General features: G+C 44.7%; 1 protein-coding gene across 1 annotated transcript in view; it reads left to right on the top strand.

Annotated features, from left to right (window-relative positions):
- Positions 1-20,564, top strand: part of LOC122564730 (RING finger protein 225) — a 33,351-nt gene extending 12,787 nt beyond the window's left edge. Inside the window, exon 2 of the mRNA XM_043719866.2 lies at positions 20,005-20,564. Coding sequence (XP_043575801.1) covers positions 20,019-20,564 — 546 coding nt within the window. The 5' untranslated portion in view covers positions 20,005-20,018. The remainder of the gene's footprint in view (positions 1-20,004) is intronic.
- The last annotated feature ends 584 nt before the right edge of the window (positions 20,565-21,148 follow it).

The raw sequence follows: 21,148 nt of genomic DNA, 5'->3' as shown, positions 1-21,148 counted from the left end.
AGCAATGTTTGAAGTGACGGTCAGAAAAATGAAGTCTGCTTGATTTACAAATACGTTGCCCTTCGATGGAACACAGAATGCGTTAGGGCGGAATTGGATGTTTCTGTTAACATCTGCCTTAATGAGCCGAAGACTTCAGAAAGTTAGAAAGAAACCATTAACATGTTATTTGTTAGTATACAAAGTGGCTGTGTGGTATCAGAATAGGAAGAATGCTGGCGAGAACATTTCTGAAACTCTTAGGGAAAACACAGTTCATGCAATACAGCAATGATGTGGGTCTGTACAGTCTGTATATCACAAGCTTCTTGTTGTCCTGCTCATTTCATTTTGCTCAGGCACTGTAGTTCCTGGTGATAGTGGTAGTCCCAAAATTTTGAGTTTGATTCCTACCCTGTCACATGTTGTGGAATGGTTCACTTCTGAAAATGGCCACTAAACTGCTGGACAATATTCAGGTTTAGGCAAATAGGTGGCAAGTAAAAGTAATGTCACACCAAGCACCTCAAAAGAGAGTTTAACCAACTCTCCTTGATCTTCAATGGCAGTACACCATTGTTCAAATCCACACCCCACCACCATCAACATTCAGAACTGAACTGCACCTTATATTGCAAATATGATGGCTATGACGGCAGGTCAAAGACTGGGACAGGTAAGTTACCTTCTGAGTCCTCAAAGCCTTTTGCAAATCAGGTGTCAGGATTGTAATAAAGCTTCCCAAGCTAGAGACTATCTGCACCAAGTTGGTAACTTGATTGGCACCGTACCCATCACCAACACAGAGGAGCAGCACTGAGCATCTTCCCAGATGGTGACTCAGTAAGCCCATTTCGACAGGACCTTCCAATCCTGTGACCTTTACCATCTAGAAGTACAAGATAGGGTGCAAGGTTTATTTTCCAGAGATATACTTTATCCATTAAATTTATATTAAATTTCCAATTGGATATTGCCAAAAGTGCAGTTCAGTTCAACTCCTACCTACAGACCACGTAGCCCTCTGAGGAATCAGCACAATTGCAATTGCACATGTACATTTCATGTGAAACATAAAATTCTTGGAACTTTGCAGTTTCCAGCCCGTCAGCTGGGCCTGAGACTATGGAGCAGTCTGGATGGAACCATGGCCCTGTGTGAGGAAGCTGCTTGGGATGAACCACAACAGAAGTGACCACATCCTTACAAACAATCCAGATCGTTATAATTTTGTATATGTTAAAATGGTATCAGATTAAAAGTTTGGGAATTACAGGGCTACTGGAATGCTGGTCTTTATATTCAAGTGACTGCGGTACAATCAAGCCAAGGCCATGCCTAGAGCACTGAGAGTGATTCTAGGCACCATGAATAGACCTTGAATAGAAGTGCAACAAGATTTACCAGAGTGATGGTTCGACTTTAAGGGTTAAATTACAACCTGAGATTACACAAACTAGAGTGGGTTAAGGGGAACAGATATGTGGTACAGTGGCTCAGTGGTTAGCTACTTCACAGTATCAGGGACCCAGTTTGATTCCATCCTGTCTGTGTGCAGTTTACACATTCTCCCTGTGTTTGTGCGGGTTTCCTCTGGGTGCTCTAGTTTCTTCCCACAGTCCAAAGATGCTAAACTACCTTGTAATGTCTAGACGTGTGCATGTTAAGTGGACTAGCCATAGGAAATGTGCAGTTATAGGAATTGGGTGGAATGCCATACGGAGGGTTGGTGTAGATTCAATGAGTCAAATGACTTCAATCTTAACTGTGGGGATTCCATGACGTAGATAGGGTAGACAGAGGTAAATTATGTTCTTTAGTTACAGTGTCCAGGACTAAGGGACATGGTTTAAAAATGAGAGCCAGCTCTTTCAGGGAGGAAGTTAGGAAGCACCCCATCACACAAAGGGAGCTCAATGATTGGGTCTCAGTTGCAAGGAGAAATTGATGCAAGATCATTCATTTTAAATCTGATATTGATAGATTTTTCTAAAGCAATCATATTAAGGAATACTGGGGAAAGTCTGTGTGTGGTGTCTGTTATTTGGAGTTGATTACAGAATAACCAAAACCTGAAATAGACCAGGCCTTTTCCCATACTCCTGCATTCTTAGATGTTGAGATAGGACATTAAATCAAGATTCTCATTGGTCCTCAGGCAGAAATAAAACATCCCACACTATAGTTTACACTTATCCCTCAACAATACCATGAAAACAGATTACCTGGTTATCAGATTTCTATTTGTGGGGTTTTATTTCCTTACCTGCACACACATATATATACAAGCTGAATATAGGTGCATTCTTGTTGTGATGTAACTTTGTGTGCCAAGTTTACAACGGTCGCTTAGCAGCAACAGAAACAAGCTGTAGTTGATAACTTTGAAAAATGCAATTTATTTTTGTCTTCAATACCCTCTGTTTCAGCCTTCTGTTTAACTGTGTACAAAATAGCCTGGTAGAGCCTTGACTTAACATAGTGATATTGACTCCAACTTACCTAGACATGTCAATAGACAATAGACAATAGGTGCAGGAGTAGGCCATTCTGCGTTTCGAGCCTGCACCACCATTCAATATGATCATGGCTGATCATTCCTAATCAGTATCCTGTTCCTGCCTTATCTCTATAACCCTTGATTCCACTATCCTTGAGAGCTCTATTCAACTCTTTCTTAAATGAATCCAGAAACAGGGCTTCCACTGCCCTCTGGGGCAGAGCATTCCACACAACCACCACTCTCTGGGTGAAGAAGTTTCTCCTCATCTCTGTCCTAAATGGTCTACCCCGTATTTTTAAGCTGTGTCCTCTAGTTCGGCACTCACCCATCAGCGGAAACATGTTTCCTGCCTCCAGAGTGTCCAATCCTTTAATAATCTTATATGTCTTAATCAGATCCCCTCTCAGTCTTCTAAACTCAAGGGTATACAAGCCCAGTCGCTCCAGTCTTTCAGTGTAAGGTAGTCCTGCCATTCCAGGAATTGACCTCGTGAACCTACGCTGCACACCCTCAATAGCCAGAATGTCTTTCCTCAAATTTGGAGACCAGAACTGCACACAATACTCCAGGTGTGGTCTCACCAGGGCCCTGTACAGCTGCAGAAGAACCTCTTTGCTTCTATACTCAATCCCTCTTGTTATGAAGGCCAGCATGCTATTAGCCTTCTTCATTACCTGCTGTACCTGCATCCTTACCTTCATTGACTGGTGTACAAGAACACCCAGATCTCTTTGTACTGCCCCTTTACCTAAATTGATTCCATTTAGGTAGTAATCTGCCTTCCTGTTCTTGCCACCAAAGTGGATAACCATACATTAATCCACATTAAACTGCATCTGCCATGCATCTGCCCACTCACCTAACCTGTCCAGGTCACCCTGTAATCTCCTAACATCCTCCTCACATTTCACCCTGCCACCCAGCTTTGTACCATCAGCAAATTTGCTAATGTTATTACTAATACCATCTTCCATATCATTAATATATATTGTAAAAATGAAGACTTGTCAAAAAGGCGATAGCTATCGTTCCTCCAGTGAAAGGAATCAAAGGATATAGGGAGAAAGGTTACTGAATTGGATAACCAGCTATGATCATTTTGAATGGGAAAGCAGAATTGAAGGGCCATTGGCCTATTCCCACTTCTATTTTCTATGTTTCCATTGTTTGTATTTTAGCTTCCATCACAATCACATCACATCTCAAAGTGTTTTATGACCAGTGAAGTGTTTTCGGGAAGTGTACACATTGCTGTAACGTAGAAAGATTCAGCAACCAATTTGTACACAGCTAGCTCCTATAAAGGCCATTGAAGTTAGTGGGCAGGTCAGCTGCTTTAGTGATGTTGGCTGGGATCTGAGATTTGCCTTGAAACCCCCAGTGAATTCCCTGAACTGCTCCTTGCATCCTGCCACTTCCTTATCAGAGAATGGAAGCTTGGAGAAGGCTATTCAGCCCCTCAAACCTGTTCCAATATTCAAACAAATCATGATACTCTGTATCTAAATTTCACCCACATTTCTTTAGATCTTTCTTTCATTCCTATTAAAAATAGATCAATCTCTGGTTTGATATTTTCAATAGTCTCCAATCCTTACTGCTTTGGGGGAGGGGGGTTCTGGGTTTTCATTGCCTTCTGAATGAACTAATGTTCCTCTGAAATCACCACTCAAACACTGAGCTCCAAGTTGTTGTGTTTTACCAAAATCCTCTATCAATTCTTTCAATCTTCTGAAACAGCTCAACTGGATCACCTCCTAATCTTCAAAGAAATGCAAGACTAATCTAATCAACGTCCTTCCAATATTTAATCTCCGCTGCCCCATATCACGTTCTCTTTCAAGGCCAATCTAGTCTTGGAGTGATGTCCAGAACTGAATTTCTGCTCTAAATGGTGTCCAATCAGAGCTTTTCATAACTTCACACCTCTTTCGTTCAAAATCAACATTCCATTGGCCTTTACAATGATTTTGTGTAACTGCCTACTAGTTTTCAGTGATACCAGTACCTGATCTCCAAGTCCTCCGCTCCCAGGTGGTTTGAAGCTACGAACTGTTTTATAACTGTCGCTGTCCATCGGACTTAGGTGTAAACCTCCTCATCTCTCCAGTTATAAAGCTAGCTCTATTCAAAGGTAGTTCATAGCTTTTAAATACAGGATGTCCTGCTAGCTACCTCCCAGGATAGTTAGGGAACTGTAGCCTGTTTTAAATAATTAAAGTTCTTTAGAGATTAATTAAAGAATCATTAAAATTAGGAGATGCACATATAGGGTTGACAGTCAGAATATTTTTCCCAGAGCTGAAATGTCTAAAACAGAGGAACCTCAATTATCTGAACGAACTGGGCGGGAAGTATTTTGCTCGGATAATCGAACGTTCGGATAATTGAATGCTAGACAAGACAGTATAGCCACGGATCAGGACCTTGTGATTTTATTCAGATAATCTGAACTTCAGATAATCAAATGCTGGATAATTGAGGTTCCTCTGTACTAGAGGGAATGCATTTAAAGTGAAAGGAGAAAGTTCAAGGGAGATGTGAGGGGCAAATGCCTTACACAGAGAGTGGTAGGTGCCTGAAACACACTGCTAGTTGTGGTGGTGGAGGCAGATACATTAAGGGCATTTAAGGGGCTTTCATAAACTATGAATAAACATAGAATGGAGGTATATGGACTAAGGGCATGCAGAAGGGATTGGTTTAATTCGGTGTCATGTTCAGCACAATATTATGGGCAGAAGGGCCTGTTGCTGTACAGTTCTATGTTCTAATCATAAGTCATTCAGCCGTACTAACCCTCCAAACGACATCCCACTCAGACCCACCTCCCTATCCTATCCCTGTACACCTGTATGCCCCATGGCTAATCCACCTGTCTGTGGACACTTTGAGCAATTTAGCATGGCCAATCCACCTATGCATCTTTGGATTGAGAGGGGAAACCTACACAGAAACAGGGAGAACATGCAAACTCTACACAGACAGTTGCCCAAGGCTGGAATCAAACTCGGATCCCTGGCATTGCGAGACAGCAATGCTAACCACTGAGCCACATTGCCACACCATCGATGCCTACGTAAATAAAATCTACAAGCACAAAAGGAAGACTGTGGGTACAACATTAAAATTGATGTCTAAAGGTCAGATTGGAATTTACTGGAGGCTGGATTATTAAACCAGGCCACAGTTTGTTCATCTACTATGATGTAACCATTCAGAGATCTTGTGGTGCACTGGGTAGCATCCTTACCTCTGGGTGGGATGCCAGGGAGGTCATGGAAAATACGTTTATATTGTCATTGAGCAGGTCAATCACTAGGCTGCAAACCTCTCCAGTACACCTGATGGAAGGTAATAAGATAGGGCAGAGTCTCCTGATTAGCTATCCTGCAGAAGGTAGTGCATACTCCTGCAGTATGTTGACCATAAATGTGGACCAATCCATCGGAAATCCTTGCTCCACTCCATAGAAATGAGGACAGGAGAAAAGATGGACAGAATATAACTCTATAAGACAATACCCAGGATTACACTTGGTTGTGGTGTACACACACACAAATACACACACAGACACACATGCACACAGACACACACACAGACATACACGCACACAGACAGACAGACACACAGACACGCACACACAATCTGTGAATACTTACTGCCTCAACTCACACAAAACAAAGCTGACTAAGGTGAGGTATGAGTAGAGCAGTTAGCAGGGACCTATACCACTCTCCCAGTGGGCATTACAGGAATGTACACCCTAACAAGAGGCAATGCTCATGAAACACACAAACACCAGCCAGCAACTAGCTCCTGGACGGTTCAAACCTAATTGCAAGTCAGTGTCTTTGCAATTCATACTCTGCTGACAGTTAGTGCCGCATGTACTTCAACATAAATCCAAGGAAACTGTATCCACTGAGTCCTAGCAGCTTCAGGGGAGGGGAGACAAATGATCCATCACAGAGTGAGGGGACAGTGAGATGCTCATTACAGGAAGTGCCCCAATAACCACCACAGGATGGGCAGATGTTAAAGTACAAACTGCATTGCAAACTTCTCAAATGGTTCACCCTTACCTGGACCTGGCAATGCTGCACAGCAAGTGGTGGACAATTAAATAGGTTCAACCTTGGTCTGTAGTTATCTCTCTCTCTCTCTCTCTCTCTCTCCATTGACAGTCTGCTTGAGAGAGAGAGAGAGAGAGAGAGAGAGTGAGAGAGGGACTGAGTGAGAAAGAGAGCCATAGAGTCATAGAGCTGTATAGAAACAGACCCATCTGTATAACTTGTCCATGCCGACCAGATATCCTAAATCAATCTAGTCCCATTTGCCATCATTTGGCCCATATCCCTCAATACCCTTCCTATTCAAATACCTATCCAGATGCCTTTTAAATGCTGTAATTGTACCAGCCTCCACCACTTCCTCTGGCAGCTCATTCCATACACGCATCACCCTCTGCATGAAAAAGTTACCCCTGAGGTCTTTTTTAAATCTTTCCCCTCTCACTTTAAACCTCGAGTTCTGGACTCCCCCACGCCAGGGGGACCTTGTCTATTTACCCTATCCATGCCCTTCATAATTTTATAAATCTCTATAAGGTCACCCCTCAGCCTCTGATGCTCCAGGGAAAACAGCCCCAGCCTATTCAGCCTCTCCCTATCGCCCAAACCCTCCAACCCTGGCAACATCCATGTCAATCTTTTCTGAACCCTTTCAAGTTTCACAACATCCTTCCGATAGGAAGGAGATCAGAATTACATGAGACATTCCAAAGGCAGCCTCACCGATGTCCTGTACAGCCGTAATATGACATCCTGACTCCTATACACAATGCTCTGACCAATAAAGGCTAGCACATCAAATACCTTCTTACAGGCAATGGTGAATTTCCCTTATCATCTATTGAATGGGGAGCGCTGCATGGCCTAGAGGCAATAAAATATATGCTTTAAAAAGGCACGAGATTAGTTAAATATTCGGCAAAAGTACTGCCATTGTTTTTCTGGAGAGCAGATGCAAATGAACCCATGAGTTCAGAGCAGAAGTCAACCATTCTGTTGCTCGCTCCATCTTTGATAAAATCAAGACCAATCTGTTTGTGTTTCAAATTCCACAGTCACATCCTTAACCAAGAACTTTTGATTCTCCTGCCGAACAAATTCTACCCAGCTACACCTTAAAATTATCCAACGAGCCACCTCCACCACCTTCTGATGCAAAGAATTACACAACCCTCTGAGAGGAGAGGGCTCTGTACTGAAAGGGTCACCCCTAATTTTAAAACAGAATCCTCTGGTCTGGTTTTGGGCTGACCCACAACAGGGAACATTCATTCCACATCCATCTTGTCAAAAGCTTTTGAAACCTTATCGCTTGTTCCTCCAGTGGATGCAAGCCCAGTCTGATTCCTCGGTAGACAGCCCATTCATTCTAGGAATCAGTCTCACAATCTAAAGCAGTCCTATCAGCTTTGTTTACACATGCTTTGCATACATCTCTGTAATGCACTCCTAATATTCACCATTGGATTTGATTATCAAATGTCCATGCGTCATCTCCCCCAGTGGTGCTCTGTGCCATTGCCTGGGTTTCCGTCCGCTCCTTTCCTGAGTGTGGCATCAACCACAAGATGAATTGGTGAGGCAGAAATCCATGGGATATGTTCCCTAAATTGCCAGCTCCCATCTCGGTCCTCTGCCAATAAACCAGGTTGCTGTCAGATTAAGAAGGTGAAGGTTGTGAAATTCTGTCGGGTGTACTCCTGGGCCTTTGATCACATGACATCTGATCATTTGGTATGATCAATGGGACACATGCTCCTCGCCTCTAAATGCTATTGCAGTTATCCTTGTTTTCCAATCTCTCCCTCGCTCTGTAACCTCCTCCAGCTTAACAATCTCCAGGATATCTGGTGCTCTGCTCATTCTGACCTCCCTCTGCCTTCCCAAGATTAATATTCTCCCATTAGTGACTGTACATTCAGCTGCCTGGACCCTAACCTCTCCTTCAACCTCTCCACCTACTCTTCCCCTTTTAAGACACTCTTTAAATCTATGTCTTTCATTTATCCTAACGCCTCTTTGGTGGCTCAATGACAACTTTAATCTGCTGGCATTTCAGTGAGGCACCTTGTGACATATCGTAAAGGTGCTTTATCAATGGAAGCTGTTGTTGAATACACACAGAGAGCTCTGAGCGCCGAATTACAGCAGCTTCTCTGCTGCCCTGTTGCTGAGTCAAGAGCGTGCCCTTTCACAAAAGTAATTTCTTCTGCAAACCCTCTGCTGCCTCATATTAACCTGCACCCACCAACACAATCAGAGTCACAAACCAGGAGGACAACAGGGAGAACAAGTGCCAGAGCAAGTCTCCATGATAGACAGCACCTCCCGGAATAGCAAAACTATTATTCTGCTTTTCAAAAAGAAAAATGAGTCATTATCTGTCAACTCCATCTATACTTCCCGCTGCCTCAGAAAGGCAGCCAACATCATCAAAGACCCCTCCCACTCCCGTTATAATCTCTTCCAATCTCTTCCATCAGGCAGAAGATACCAATGCTTAAACACACGCATTAACAGATTCAAGAACAGCTTCGTCCCCGCTGTTATTAGACTTCTGAACAGACCTCTCAAATTTTAATTCTAATGTTGATCTCGTTCTTTGTGCACCTTCTCTAAAGCTGTAACATTGCATCCCTTGCTCTGTTCTATTACCCTAATGCCTTTGGTACGGTATGATCTGCTTGTACTGCACACAAAGCAAAACTTGTCACTGTACCGAGGTACATGTGAGAATAATCAATCAAATCAAATCAAATTTTAGGACTACAGTGAAGGGGGGGGGGGGCAGGTGAGTTACACTTGAAGGAGTCAGAATAGGCATGATGGACTAAATAGTCTGCTTTTGGGATGTTTAGGATACAATGATACTTTTGTGAGTGGTTAATGCTTTTCTGATTAGTTCATACAAACTTGGATGAGGTGATTTTCTCTCAACAGACTCATTTGACCAAGAGCAAGTGAAACAAGTTTTATTTAACCCTCAAATGAATCCAAGCACTGACATCACCATCAGCCGCGCATGATATTTGTCTGCCAAATGACCCAAAGATCATTGTCAACTTACCTAAGAAAACGTATGCTAGTCATAGAGGGAGTCTGATTCCTGGGATGACAGCTTTGTTTCATGAGATGAGATTGGGTCTGTATTCACTGGAGTTCAGAAGAATTAGAGGAATCTCACTGACACATATAAATGTCTGACAGGGCTAGGCAGACTGGATACAACCAGATAATATTTTGCCGGGTCAGGGCTCCAGAACAATGAAGCACAGCCTCTGGGTAAGCCATTTTAGGCTCAGTCATAGAGTCTGACAGCATGGAAACAGATCTAACTCATCCATGCCAACCAAGCCTCCCAAACTGAACTAGTCCCATTTCCCTCTGCATGCCCAATGCCCTTTAAACCTTTCAGACTCATGTGCTTATCCTGAATGTTGTAACTGTACCTGAATCTATCACTTCTTCTGGCAGTTCATTCCACATATGAACCACCCTCTGTAAAGAAAAATGTTGCCCTCAGGTCCCTTTTAAATCTTTCTCCCCTCACATTAAAAATGTAACCCCTAGTTTTATACTCCCCCACCCCAGGAAAAAGAGCCTTGCTGTTTACCTTACGTATAGCCGTCATGATTTTAGATCTTCACCCAAAGTGTGGGGAACCTGTGGATTTGTCTCCCCCAAGAGGCTGTGGAAGCCAAGTCACAGAATGTAGTTCAGAAAGGAATAGATGGATCTGTCGAGGCTAAAAGTACTAAGGGGTTATGGTGAAAGAGCAGGCATTGAAAAAAGGAATAAGCCATGATCATATTGAATGTTGGAGTGGGCTTTTTGGGCTGAATGGCTATCTCAAAGAACAAAGAACAATACAGAAACTAAAAGAAAAGTTGCTGGAAACGTTCAGTGAGTCTGGCGGCATCTGTGGAGAGAAATCAGAGTTAACGTTTGGGATCGAGTGACCCTTCCTCACAACAGTCCAGCACAGGGTCAGGCCCTCTGGCCGATCAAGACTGCACTGACGCATAATGCCTTTTCAAACTAAAAATCTTTTGTCTGTATGCAGCCTGTATCCCTCTGTTTGATGCATATTCGTGTGTCTGACAAGATTCCTCTTAAATGTTTGCGTTCTGTCTGCCTGCACCATCTCCTCTGACAGTGCATTCCAGGCAGTTACCGCCCTCTGTACAAAAACACTTACCTCTCACATCTCCTTCACACTTTCTCCCCTTTACTTTAAATTTGTGTCCCCTGGTGATTGACACTTCTATCTTGGGAAATAGACTCTGATTATTTATTCCATCCCTGCCTCTGTTTTGCATGTATCACATTCAGAGCAAGGAGATCTCCACACTCATGGTTTGTACATTGCTACCTATTGGCAGGTCTTCTGACCAGGTCTCCAACACTGGCAGGAGAAAGTGAGGACTGCAGATGCTGGAGATCAGAGCTGAAAATGTGTTGCTGGAAAAACGCAGCAGGTCAGGCAGCATCCAAGGAGCAGGAGAATCGACGTTTTGGGCATGAAGAAGGGCTCATGCCCGAAACGTTGATTCTCCTGCTCCTTGGATGCTGCCTGACCTGCTGCGCTTTCCCAGCAACACATTTTCAGCTCCAACACTGGCAGAGCCAGGAACAAAGGCCCTTGACCACAGCAGTCTGAATATTTATAATAGAGCAAGAACAAATCTGCATTTACTTAGCATCTCATACATCCCAAGGTGTTTCAAACGGGTTTCAGCAAACAAACACTGACCTACACAAGGCAGGTGATCAAGAGCTTGCTTCAAGAACCAGGTTTTAAGGAATATCTTAAAGGAGGAGATAGAGGTGGAGGGAAGGATTTCCTGAAGTTCGGACCTTGGCAGCTGAAGATCTGGTTGCTCCGGGGATGTTGCAGGGGCCAGAGCTGGAGCAGCACAAAGAGCTCAGAAGGTAGTCAGGCTGCAGGAATGGGAGAGGTAGGGAAAAGAGATTACGTTGCTGGGGAGGGGGAGGAGGTAATGGGGGCATTTAAAGGACAATGAGAATGTGAGGAACTGCTGGACTGGGGCCCAAATGAGTCAGTGAACACACAGGAGGGAGGTGGACAAAACTCAGTGCAAGTTCAGACACAAACCACAGAAGTTTGAATAAGCTCACGTGAGTGCGAGTTGCAAGAACACAAGAAAGCAGAGCAGGATTGGATCATTTGGCTGATCGAGCCTGCTCTACTACTCAATGTGATCATGGCTGACACTGGGTTTCAACCTCACCTTCCTGCCTGCTCCTTTTCTTTCGGAGGGGATTTGAGAAGTTAAGCAGTGCCAGAGACCTGGAAAAGGGTTTCAGCAGCAGCTGAGCTGAAACCTGGACAGAGAGTGGGGAATTTACCGAGGAGCAAGTGGGCAGTGAGTGTTAGTGTGGGTTCTGAGCTGAGCACAGGGTTAAGTAGCACAGCAAGATCACAGATAGGCTTGCTCAGTCTCTGACAGAGACCGAGGAGGTGGATATGAAGAGAGTCTGGAGTGCGCGAGATTCACACTTCAATTGTCTGAAAATCTTTGGAGACATTTCTGCTCCTGTGATATTAGGCACGGAATAAGCTGCAGGAAGTTCCATGGGCAATGGAAGGGTTAGGGTGGGATCCAACTGCGGGCTCTCAGTGACTTGTGAAAGTCGGCAGTGCATTTACAGATTACGAGGTAATAGATGCATTTCTGCGAGGTTGCCTTTCCCCAGTCAAAAGTTGTCAGAACAAGATTCTTAAAGCTAAGCCATGAGGTTCACATAAGAGACTTCTGTTGCAATGGGAATGTTAGTCTGTCACTGCAGTGTGAGAGTATGGCACCAAGATATAAAGGCAAGCCCTATAAACCTGTGCAGCTGGGAGATTAGACAGACAGCGGGCAAGCACTCTCACACTGCAGCTGGTTCCAAAGTCAGTGAACATAAAATTCATTTACCTTGATGTTTGGGAGTAGGTTTGCAATACATGGCAGGATGCCCTCCAGACTGACGCCACCAAGAGACTAGGAGCAGGAAGCAAAGGTAGTGAATGCCCAGAGTGTGGTGATACTCACCTGGTGGAGATGTTGGAAAGAGCGTAATGGCGACACAGTGGCTCAGTGGCTCACAGTACCAGGGACCCGGGTTCGATTCCACCCTCAGGCGACTGACTGTGTGGAGTTTGCACATTCTCCCCGTGTCTGTGTGGGTTTCCTCCGGGTGCTCCGGTTTCCTCCCACAGTTCAAAGACATGTGTTTAGGTGAATTGGCCATGGGAAATGCAGGGTTACAGGGAGGGGGAGGGGGTCTGGGTGGGCCCCTCTTCAGAGGGTCAGTGTGGACTCAATGGACTGAATAGCTTGCCCCCACACTACAGGAAATCTCTGACCTCAGAGTAGTCGAGGCAAGTGAATGCACCAACGCACTACCCCATCCCAAGGCCGGGCTCCTGACGCTGAATATTCTACGCCAAAGCAGGTCAATGACATGTACTCACCTCAAAACGTTGCCAACTGTGGCGCCTGCCTGGTTAAATCTGAGCTGGAAGACCGCGACCATATTTTAACCAAGATGTTAAGACAATATTGAGGGGCCTGACTCCTCTGGAAAAGCAACTCATTTAGTTCCACTTTCCCGTCTTGACTCTGAAATACCTTTCTCTTCAGGTAAACATAGAAACATAGAACAATACAGCGCAGGACAGGCCCTTCGGCCCGCGATGTTGTGCAACCTGTGAACTAATCTAAGTTCATCTCCCTACACTATCCCATCATCATCCATGTGCTTATCCAAGGATTGTTTCAATCTCCCTAATGTGGCTGAGTTAACTACATTAGCAGGTAGGACATTCCACACCCTTACCACTCTGTGAGTAAAGAACTTTCCTCTGGCATCTGTCATAAATCTATCACCCCTCAATTTGTAGTTCTGCCCCCTCGTATAAGCTGACGTCATCCTCCTAGGAACAAGACTTTCACTGTCTACCCTGTCTAATCCTCTGATCATCTTGTATGTCACTATCAAATCCCCTCTTAGCCTTCTTCTTTCCAATGAGAATAGATCCAAGTCTCTCATCCTTTCCTCATAAGACCTTCGCATCTTTTCCAATGCTTCCACATCTTTCCCATAATGGGGCGACCAGAACTGTACACAATATTCCAAGTGTGGCCGCACTAGCATTTTGTATAGCTGCAGCATGATATCATGGCTCCAGAACTCAATCCCTCTACCAATGAAACCTAACACACTGTATGCCTTCTTCACAGCACTATCCACCTGGGTGGCAACTTTCAGGGATCTATGTACATGGACTCCAAGATCCCTCTGCACATCTACACTACCAAGAATCTTTTCATTGACCCAGTACTCTGCCTTCCTGTTATTCTTCCCAAAGTGCATCACCTCACATTTAGCAGCGTTGAACTCCATTTGCCACCTCTCAGCCCAATTCTGCAGTTTATCAAGTCCCCCGCAACCTGCAACATTCTTCCACACTGTCCACAACTCCACCGACTTCAGTGTCATCTGCAAACTTACTAACTCATCCACCTATGTGGTCCCAAAACAGATCCTTGTGGCATACCACTAGTAACTGGACTCCAGGCTGAATATTTTCCATCAACTGCCACTCGCTGCCTCCTTACAGAAAGCCAGTTTCTAATCCAAACTGCTAAGTCACCCTCAATTCTATGCCTCTGCACTTTCTCCATCAGGGTGGTAAAAACAATGACTGCAGATGCTGGAAACCAGATTCTGGATTAGTGGTGTTGGAAGAGCACAGCAGTTCAGGCAGCATCCGAGGAGCAGCGAAATCGACGTTTCGGGCAAAAGCCCTTCATCAGGAATAAAGGCAGAGAGCCTGAAGCATGGAGAGATAAGCTAGAGGAGGGTGGGAGTGGGGAGAAAGTAGCATAGAGTACAATAGGTGAGTGGGGGAGGGAATGAAGATGATAGGTCAGGGAGGAGAGGGTGGAGTGGATAGGTGGAAAAGGAGATAGGCAGGTAGGACAAGTTCGGACAAGTCATGGGGACAGTGCTGAGCTGGAAGTTTGGAACTAGGGTGAGGTGGGGGAAGGGGAAATGAGGAAACTGTTGAAGTCCACATTGATGCCCTGGGGTTGAAGTGTTCCGAGGCGGAAGATGAGGCATTCTGGAGGAAGAACGCCTCATCTTCCACCTTGGAACACTTCAACCCCAGGGCATCAATGTGGACTTCAACAGTTTCCTCATTTCCCCTTCCCCCACCTCACCCTAGTTCCAAACTTCCAGCTCAGCACTGTCCCCATGACTTGTCCGAACTTATCCTACCTGCCTATCTCCTTTTCCACCTATCCACTCCACCCTCTCCTCCCTGACCTATCACCTTCATCCCCTCCCCCACTCACCTATTTTACTCCATGTCACTTTCTCCATCAGCCTACCGTGTGGAACCTTATCAAAGGCTTTACTGAAGTCCATGTATACCACATCAACTGTCCTACCCTCATCCACATGCTCGGTCACTTTCTCAAAAACCTCAATGAGGCTTGTGAGACATGACCCGCCCTTGATGAATTCATGTTGACTATCTGAAATCAAATTGTTGCTTGCTGGATGATTATAAAGCCTATCTCTTACAATATTTTTCAAAACCTTTCCTACAACAGACGTAAGGCTTACTGGTCTATAATTACCTGGGTCATCCCTACTGGCCTTCTTGAACAAGGGGAAAGTGAGGACTGCAGATGCTGGAGAGCAGAGCTGAAAATGTGTTGCTGGAAAAGCGCAGCAGGTCAGGCAGCATCCAAGGAGCAGGAGAATCGACGTTTCGGGCATGAGCCCTTCTTCAGGAATGAAGGGCTCATGCCCAAAACGTCGATTCTCCTGCTCCTTGGATGCTGCCTGACCTGCTGCGCTTTTCCAGCATCACATTTTCAGTTCTTGAACAAGGGCACAACATTTGCAATCCTCCAGTCCTCCAATACTAAACCTATAGACAATGACCAACTCAAAGATCAAAACCAAAGGCTCTGCTATCTTCTCCCTAGCTTCCCAGAGAATTCTCGGAAAAATCCCATCTGGCCCAGGGGTCTTGTCTACTTTCACTCCTTCTAGAATTGATAACACCTCTTCCTTACTAATCTTGATCCTTTCTAGTCGAATATCTCATATCTCATTCTTCTCCTCTACAATATTCTCCTTTCCCTGAGTGAAAACCGATAAGAAATATTCGTTTAGCCCCTCTCCGATCTCCTCAGGGTCCACACACAACTTCCCACTTCTGTCTTTGATTGGCCCTATTCCTACTCTAGTCATCCTTTTATTCCTCACATACCCTATAGAAAGCTTTAGGATTCTCCTTTATTCTACCTGCTAAAGACTGCTCATGTCCTCTCCTTGCTCTTCTTAATTCTCTCTTTAAATCCTTCCTAGCTAATTTGTAACTCTCTATCACCTCATCTGAACCATCTCGTCTCAACATCACATAAGACTCCGTATCCAATTTCCATCCGAAAACTGACCCTGCCTCCACTGTATCCTTGAACATCCATTCCAAATTCTGACACCTTGCTGCACAAACTAGAATTTCCTCAAGATGTCTCTGCAACTTTTACCAATCACCTTAAGCGTGTGTCCTTTGGTTCTCAACTCTTCCACCAATGCTTTCCCCTCTAATTATTCCACCCAGACCCATCCTGATTTCGAAGGCCTCAGTCAAATCCATCTCTAAAACTTCAGTAATGGAGGAATTCTAGCTTTCTCAGTCTATCCATGTAATTGAAGTTGAGGAACCATTCTCATGAACCCTTTATGAACCATTTCCATTTCCTTCCTGAAGTGTAATGCTTAGAACTGGACATAAAACCCAAGTTCAATCTGTAGCTTTGTGAAGGTTCACCACAATATCTTTTATTGTGGTGAATATATAGCCCCTATCATAAAGATCAAGAGAAGCCTAACTCTGGCCCCTTTGGCACTGCTGCCATAAATCTCATCCAGTCTGAAAAATTAACCATTCACTACTGCTCTGTGAAGCAAAATCAGAAACTGCCGGAAAAGGTCTGGCAGCAACTGTGGACAGAAATCAGAGTTAGTGTTTCAGGTCCAGTGATCCTCCCTCAGAACTGTTAGTAGCTGGGAAAAAGTTGTTTTTTATGCAGACGATGGGTTAAGGGTATGGAATAAATGACAGATGGGGATAGGGCCCAACATGAGAGAAGAACATTTGGATGGATAAAGGAGTGGATAACTATCAGCTTGTCAGCTAATGGGGACTATTACTGGCTAACAATGCGTTGTGTGTAATAGTGACCATGTGACAACAAGGCCTGGTGTGGGTGGGTTGGGTTAAGGACATGGTACCTCAAGCCTTAAAATTGTTGAACTCGATACCAAATCTAGAAGGCTATAGGGTTCCCAAGCAGAAGATGAGGTGCTGTTCTTCCAGCTTGTGCTGAGCTTCACTGGAGCAGTGCAGCAAGCCTGAGACAGAGGTTGGCCAGGGAACAGGATGGTGTGTTAAAGTGACAGGCACAGCTTTAAGAACAGCTTCTTCCCTGCTGTTATTAGACTCTAACTTCAAAAAAATAATCTTGTTAATATTGATCTTGCTTTGTGCACATCCTGTGCAGTGCAATCCATATGCCTCACTCTGTCCAAGGACCCTGTGATCTGTATGTCCTTGTTTACTATGATCTGCCTGTACTGCTCACAAACAAAGCTTTTCACTGTACTTAGGTACATGTGACAATAAATTAAATCAAATAATGAAATCAAATCAACTGAAGCTCAGTGTGTTGTTTGCAGACAGAACGTAGATGTTCTGCAAAGCGACACCCAGTCTGTCCCTACGCTAATTTAACTGTATTGCTCCTAGTACACCATTTTCTATTTATATCATATATAGAAGAACTGTAAATGCAAGTCTCAACTCACGTTCTCTTCTCTATACGTCCTTTTTCACTTCATCTCTGAACTTTTCATATTTAACTTCGTCACACACCTTTCTGGAGATCTAAATATAACTACTGGCTCCTCTTTATCTAATCTGCTTGTTATATCCTCAAAGGAATCCAATCATTTTGCCAAAAAACAATTTCCCTTTCACAAATCCATGTTGATTCTGCCTGACTGTATCATGATTTTGTTTTTAAAAAAAGGTCCTGCTCCTACTTCCTCAATTACGAATTCCAGCATTTTCCCAATCAGGGATGTTAGACTGACTCCTGCTTTCTGTGCCTCTCTTTTTTCGAACAACAGTGTTCCATTTTCCATTCCATTGAAACTTTTCCAGGGTGTAGGGAATTTGGAAGATCAAAACTAATGCATCACCATCGCTCCAGCCACTTCTATTAAGATTTGATGATTAAGATCATAAGGTCCGGGGATGTAGAACATAAGATAACACGAAATAGGGAAAGGAGCAGGTCATTCAGCCCATCTAGTCTGCAGTGCCATTCAAAAGGATGCTTGTCAGACATCAGTCACCTGAATAGTATTTCCTGTAGTCTATCTCGTGTGATTATATTGCTCCTCCCTCTCTTTTGCCCTTGATTTCCTCATTTTTCTGGCATTCTTTTATGTTTTCTGCTGTGAAGGCAGGCACACAATACTTGTTCAGGTCTCTGCCTTGTTTCCCATCATTAGTTCCCCAGTCTCGACCTTGAAGGGATCAAGTCTTACTTTAGTCACTCTCTCCCTTTCCATTTAATGTCAGAGTCTTTGTTTAATTGCTGTCTTACTGTACGAATAAAGTGAGCATCTTAGAAAAAGTCTTAGAACAAGATCTGTCCTTGATACTGCAGATCATAGAGTCATACAGCACAGAAACAGACTCTTTGGTCCAACTATTCCATGCCAAACATGTTCCCAAACTAAATTAGTCCCACCTGCCTGTTCCTGGCCCATATCCCTCCAAACCTTTCCTATTCGTGTACTTATCCAAATGTGCAAACTGTCCCTGCATCCATCACTTCCTCTGGAAGTTCATTCAACATACGAAACACTCTCTGTACAAAAGAAATTCCTCTCATGTCTTTTTATAAATCTTTCTCCACTTACCTTAAAAATACACCTCCTCTTGAAATCCCTCACACCCTAGGGAAAAGACACCTGCCATTCAACTTATCTGTACCCCTAATGATTTTATCAACCTCTATAAGGTCACCCCCTCAACCTCCTACGCTCCAGTGAAATAAATCCCAGCCTCTCCTTATAACTCAAACCCTCCTGGCAATATCCTGGTGAATTTCTTCCGCTCCTTCTCCAGTTTAATAATATCCTTCCAATAACAGGGCCACCAGAGCTAGACACAATATTCCAGAAAAGGCCTCACTGATGCCCCATGCAAACTCACACAGGTCCATAACAAATCGAACAATCAACAAACATCAGCTGAGCTTCTTCTGCTGTCTTTGTAAAAATGTGCTCCAGGAATATTGGCATTTATGGGAATGGAGAAGTTTAGATTAAATCCCCTACAGTATGGAAACAGGCCCTTTGGCCCAACAAGTCCATACCAACCCTCCGAAGACTAACCCACCCAGACCTAGTCCCCCACCCTATATTTACCCCTGACTAATGCACCTAACATTGTGGACAATTTAGCATGGCCAATTCATCTGACCTGCACATCTTTGGATTGTGGGAGGAAACCCACACAGATATGGGAAGAACGTGCAAACCCCACATCGACAGTAGCCCAAGGTGGGAATCGAACCCGGGTCCCTGGCCCTGTGAGGCAACAGTGCTAACCACTGAGCCACCGTGCCACCCCCTTCTTTAATCTCTGGGAGCAGTTTGATACAAAGACTGGGTTGCCCAGTGACCTCAAAACAATATTAAGAGTCGACCACATTGATGTGTGACTGAGCCTAGAGTCTGGCAGAGAGACTTCACTTCACCTTGGTTTGACCGACAGTCGTAAAGCTCTGTTACTGATACCAGCCTTTCATTCCGGATCCTGTGAAACTCTCCTGCTGGGAGTTGACTGGTGGTTCTTTGTGTGACAGCCAGAACCTTTTTTCCCCCAAGAGTTGAAATGTCTAATATTAGGGGGCATGCATTTAAGGTGAGAGGGGGCAATGTTCAAAGGGGATGCGAGGGGCAAGTCTTTTTGCACAGGGAGTGGTAGGAGTCTGGAACGTACTGCCAGGGGTAATGGTACAAGCAGATATGACAGGGGTGTTTAAGGGACTTTAGATAAGTACATGAATTCGCAAGGTTTATGGGGGATAGGGACCAAAGGCAGGCAGAAGGGATGAGTTTAATTTGGCGTCATGTTCAGCACAACGTTGTGGGCCTAAGGGCCTGTTTCTGAGCTGTACAGTTCTATGTTCTATGGCCTGTCCAGTGCCTGGTTTACCAACCCAGTAACAGACCCACCTAGGGGGAAAGCTTTAGGAAAGACAGAGAAATTGGGAAGTGAAGATGAGGCATTCCTTCGCTGAGTGATCATGTTCTGTCTTCTTTTTTTTAATGAGGCAGTCCGGAGATTGAGGATGTCTGAGGACAAGTCCTGCGACTTGGAGTGCGCCATCTGCTTCAGCAACTACAACAATGTCTTCAGAGCTCCCAAGGTGTTGGACTGCGGCCACACCTTCTGCTTGGAGTGCCTGGCCCGGATGAACATGAAGTCCCACGTGGCTGAGGCCATTCAGTGCCCCATGTGCCGTGACCTGACGATGGTCCCCAAGGACGGACTGCCCAGGCTGGGAAACGATCCGAACATCGTGTCCTGCCTCCCGGAGGCGATGCAACGAATACACAGCATCCGCTTCAGCCGGAACAAAGGCAAGCTCTTCGTGAAGAAAGGACAGAGCTCCCAGAAGAAGGTGGAGAAGAAGAACGTCAAGGCGTTCTTTGTGAGGACGGTAAGCCAGAGCCTGGACGTGGGCCACCCAGCCGAAGCAGGCGGGCAGAGGCAGCACGGCCACAGCTGCTGGTACTGGTCTCACAACAAGTGGTTCTGCATCATCACCATCATCGTCATTCTAGTCTCTGTGGGGCTCCTCATCAGTTCCGTCTGGTTATTCAGGGACCATTAGCCATTGAACGGATGGGCGGGGGAGGTGGGGGGGGGCTGCGATTTCAACAGCGCTAGAAAGACACAAACACTCCTGCAGAAATTCATCAAGCACTTGAAACTGGGGTGGCTTAGTGGTTAGCACTGCTGCCTAACAGCGCCAGGGACCCAGGCTCAATTCCTGCCTTGGGCGACTGTCGGTGTGGAGTTTGCGCATTCTGACGGTGTCTGTGTAGGTTTCCTCCAGTTACCTCCCACAATCCAAAGATGTACAGGTTAGGGTGAATTTGCCATGTTAAATTATCCATAGTGTTCAGAGACGTGTAGGTTAGGTGCATTAGTCACGGATAAATGTAGAATAATAGGGCAGGGGGAGCAGGTCTGGGTGGGTTACTCTTTGTAGGGTCGGTGTGGACTTTTTGGACCGAATGATGTGTTTCCACACTGTAGGAATTCTATAATTTCTATGAAACCCAAAGAAATTAGTCAAGAATGACAAATCAGGGTATGCAGGATGAAGGAATTTCAGACGAAAAAAAAGACACAGAACATTTTAAGTTGGTTGCATGTTAATTTGATTCTGTATATCTGTTAGATTCAAGCCAT

This window comes from Chiloscyllium plagiosum, unplaced genomic scaffold (genome assembly GCF_037043375.1).
Source record: "Chiloscyllium plagiosum isolate Xiang-an unplaced genomic scaffold, Cpla_swu_hap1 HiC_scaffold_21, whole genome shotgun sequence".
Taxonomy (NCBI): domain Eukaryota; kingdom Metazoa; phylum Chordata; class Chondrichthyes; order Orectolobiformes; family Hemiscylliidae; genus Chiloscyllium; species Chiloscyllium plagiosum.
Note: the sequence above shows the minus strand (reverse complement) of the source record. Positions and strands in the feature narration are given on the sequence as shown.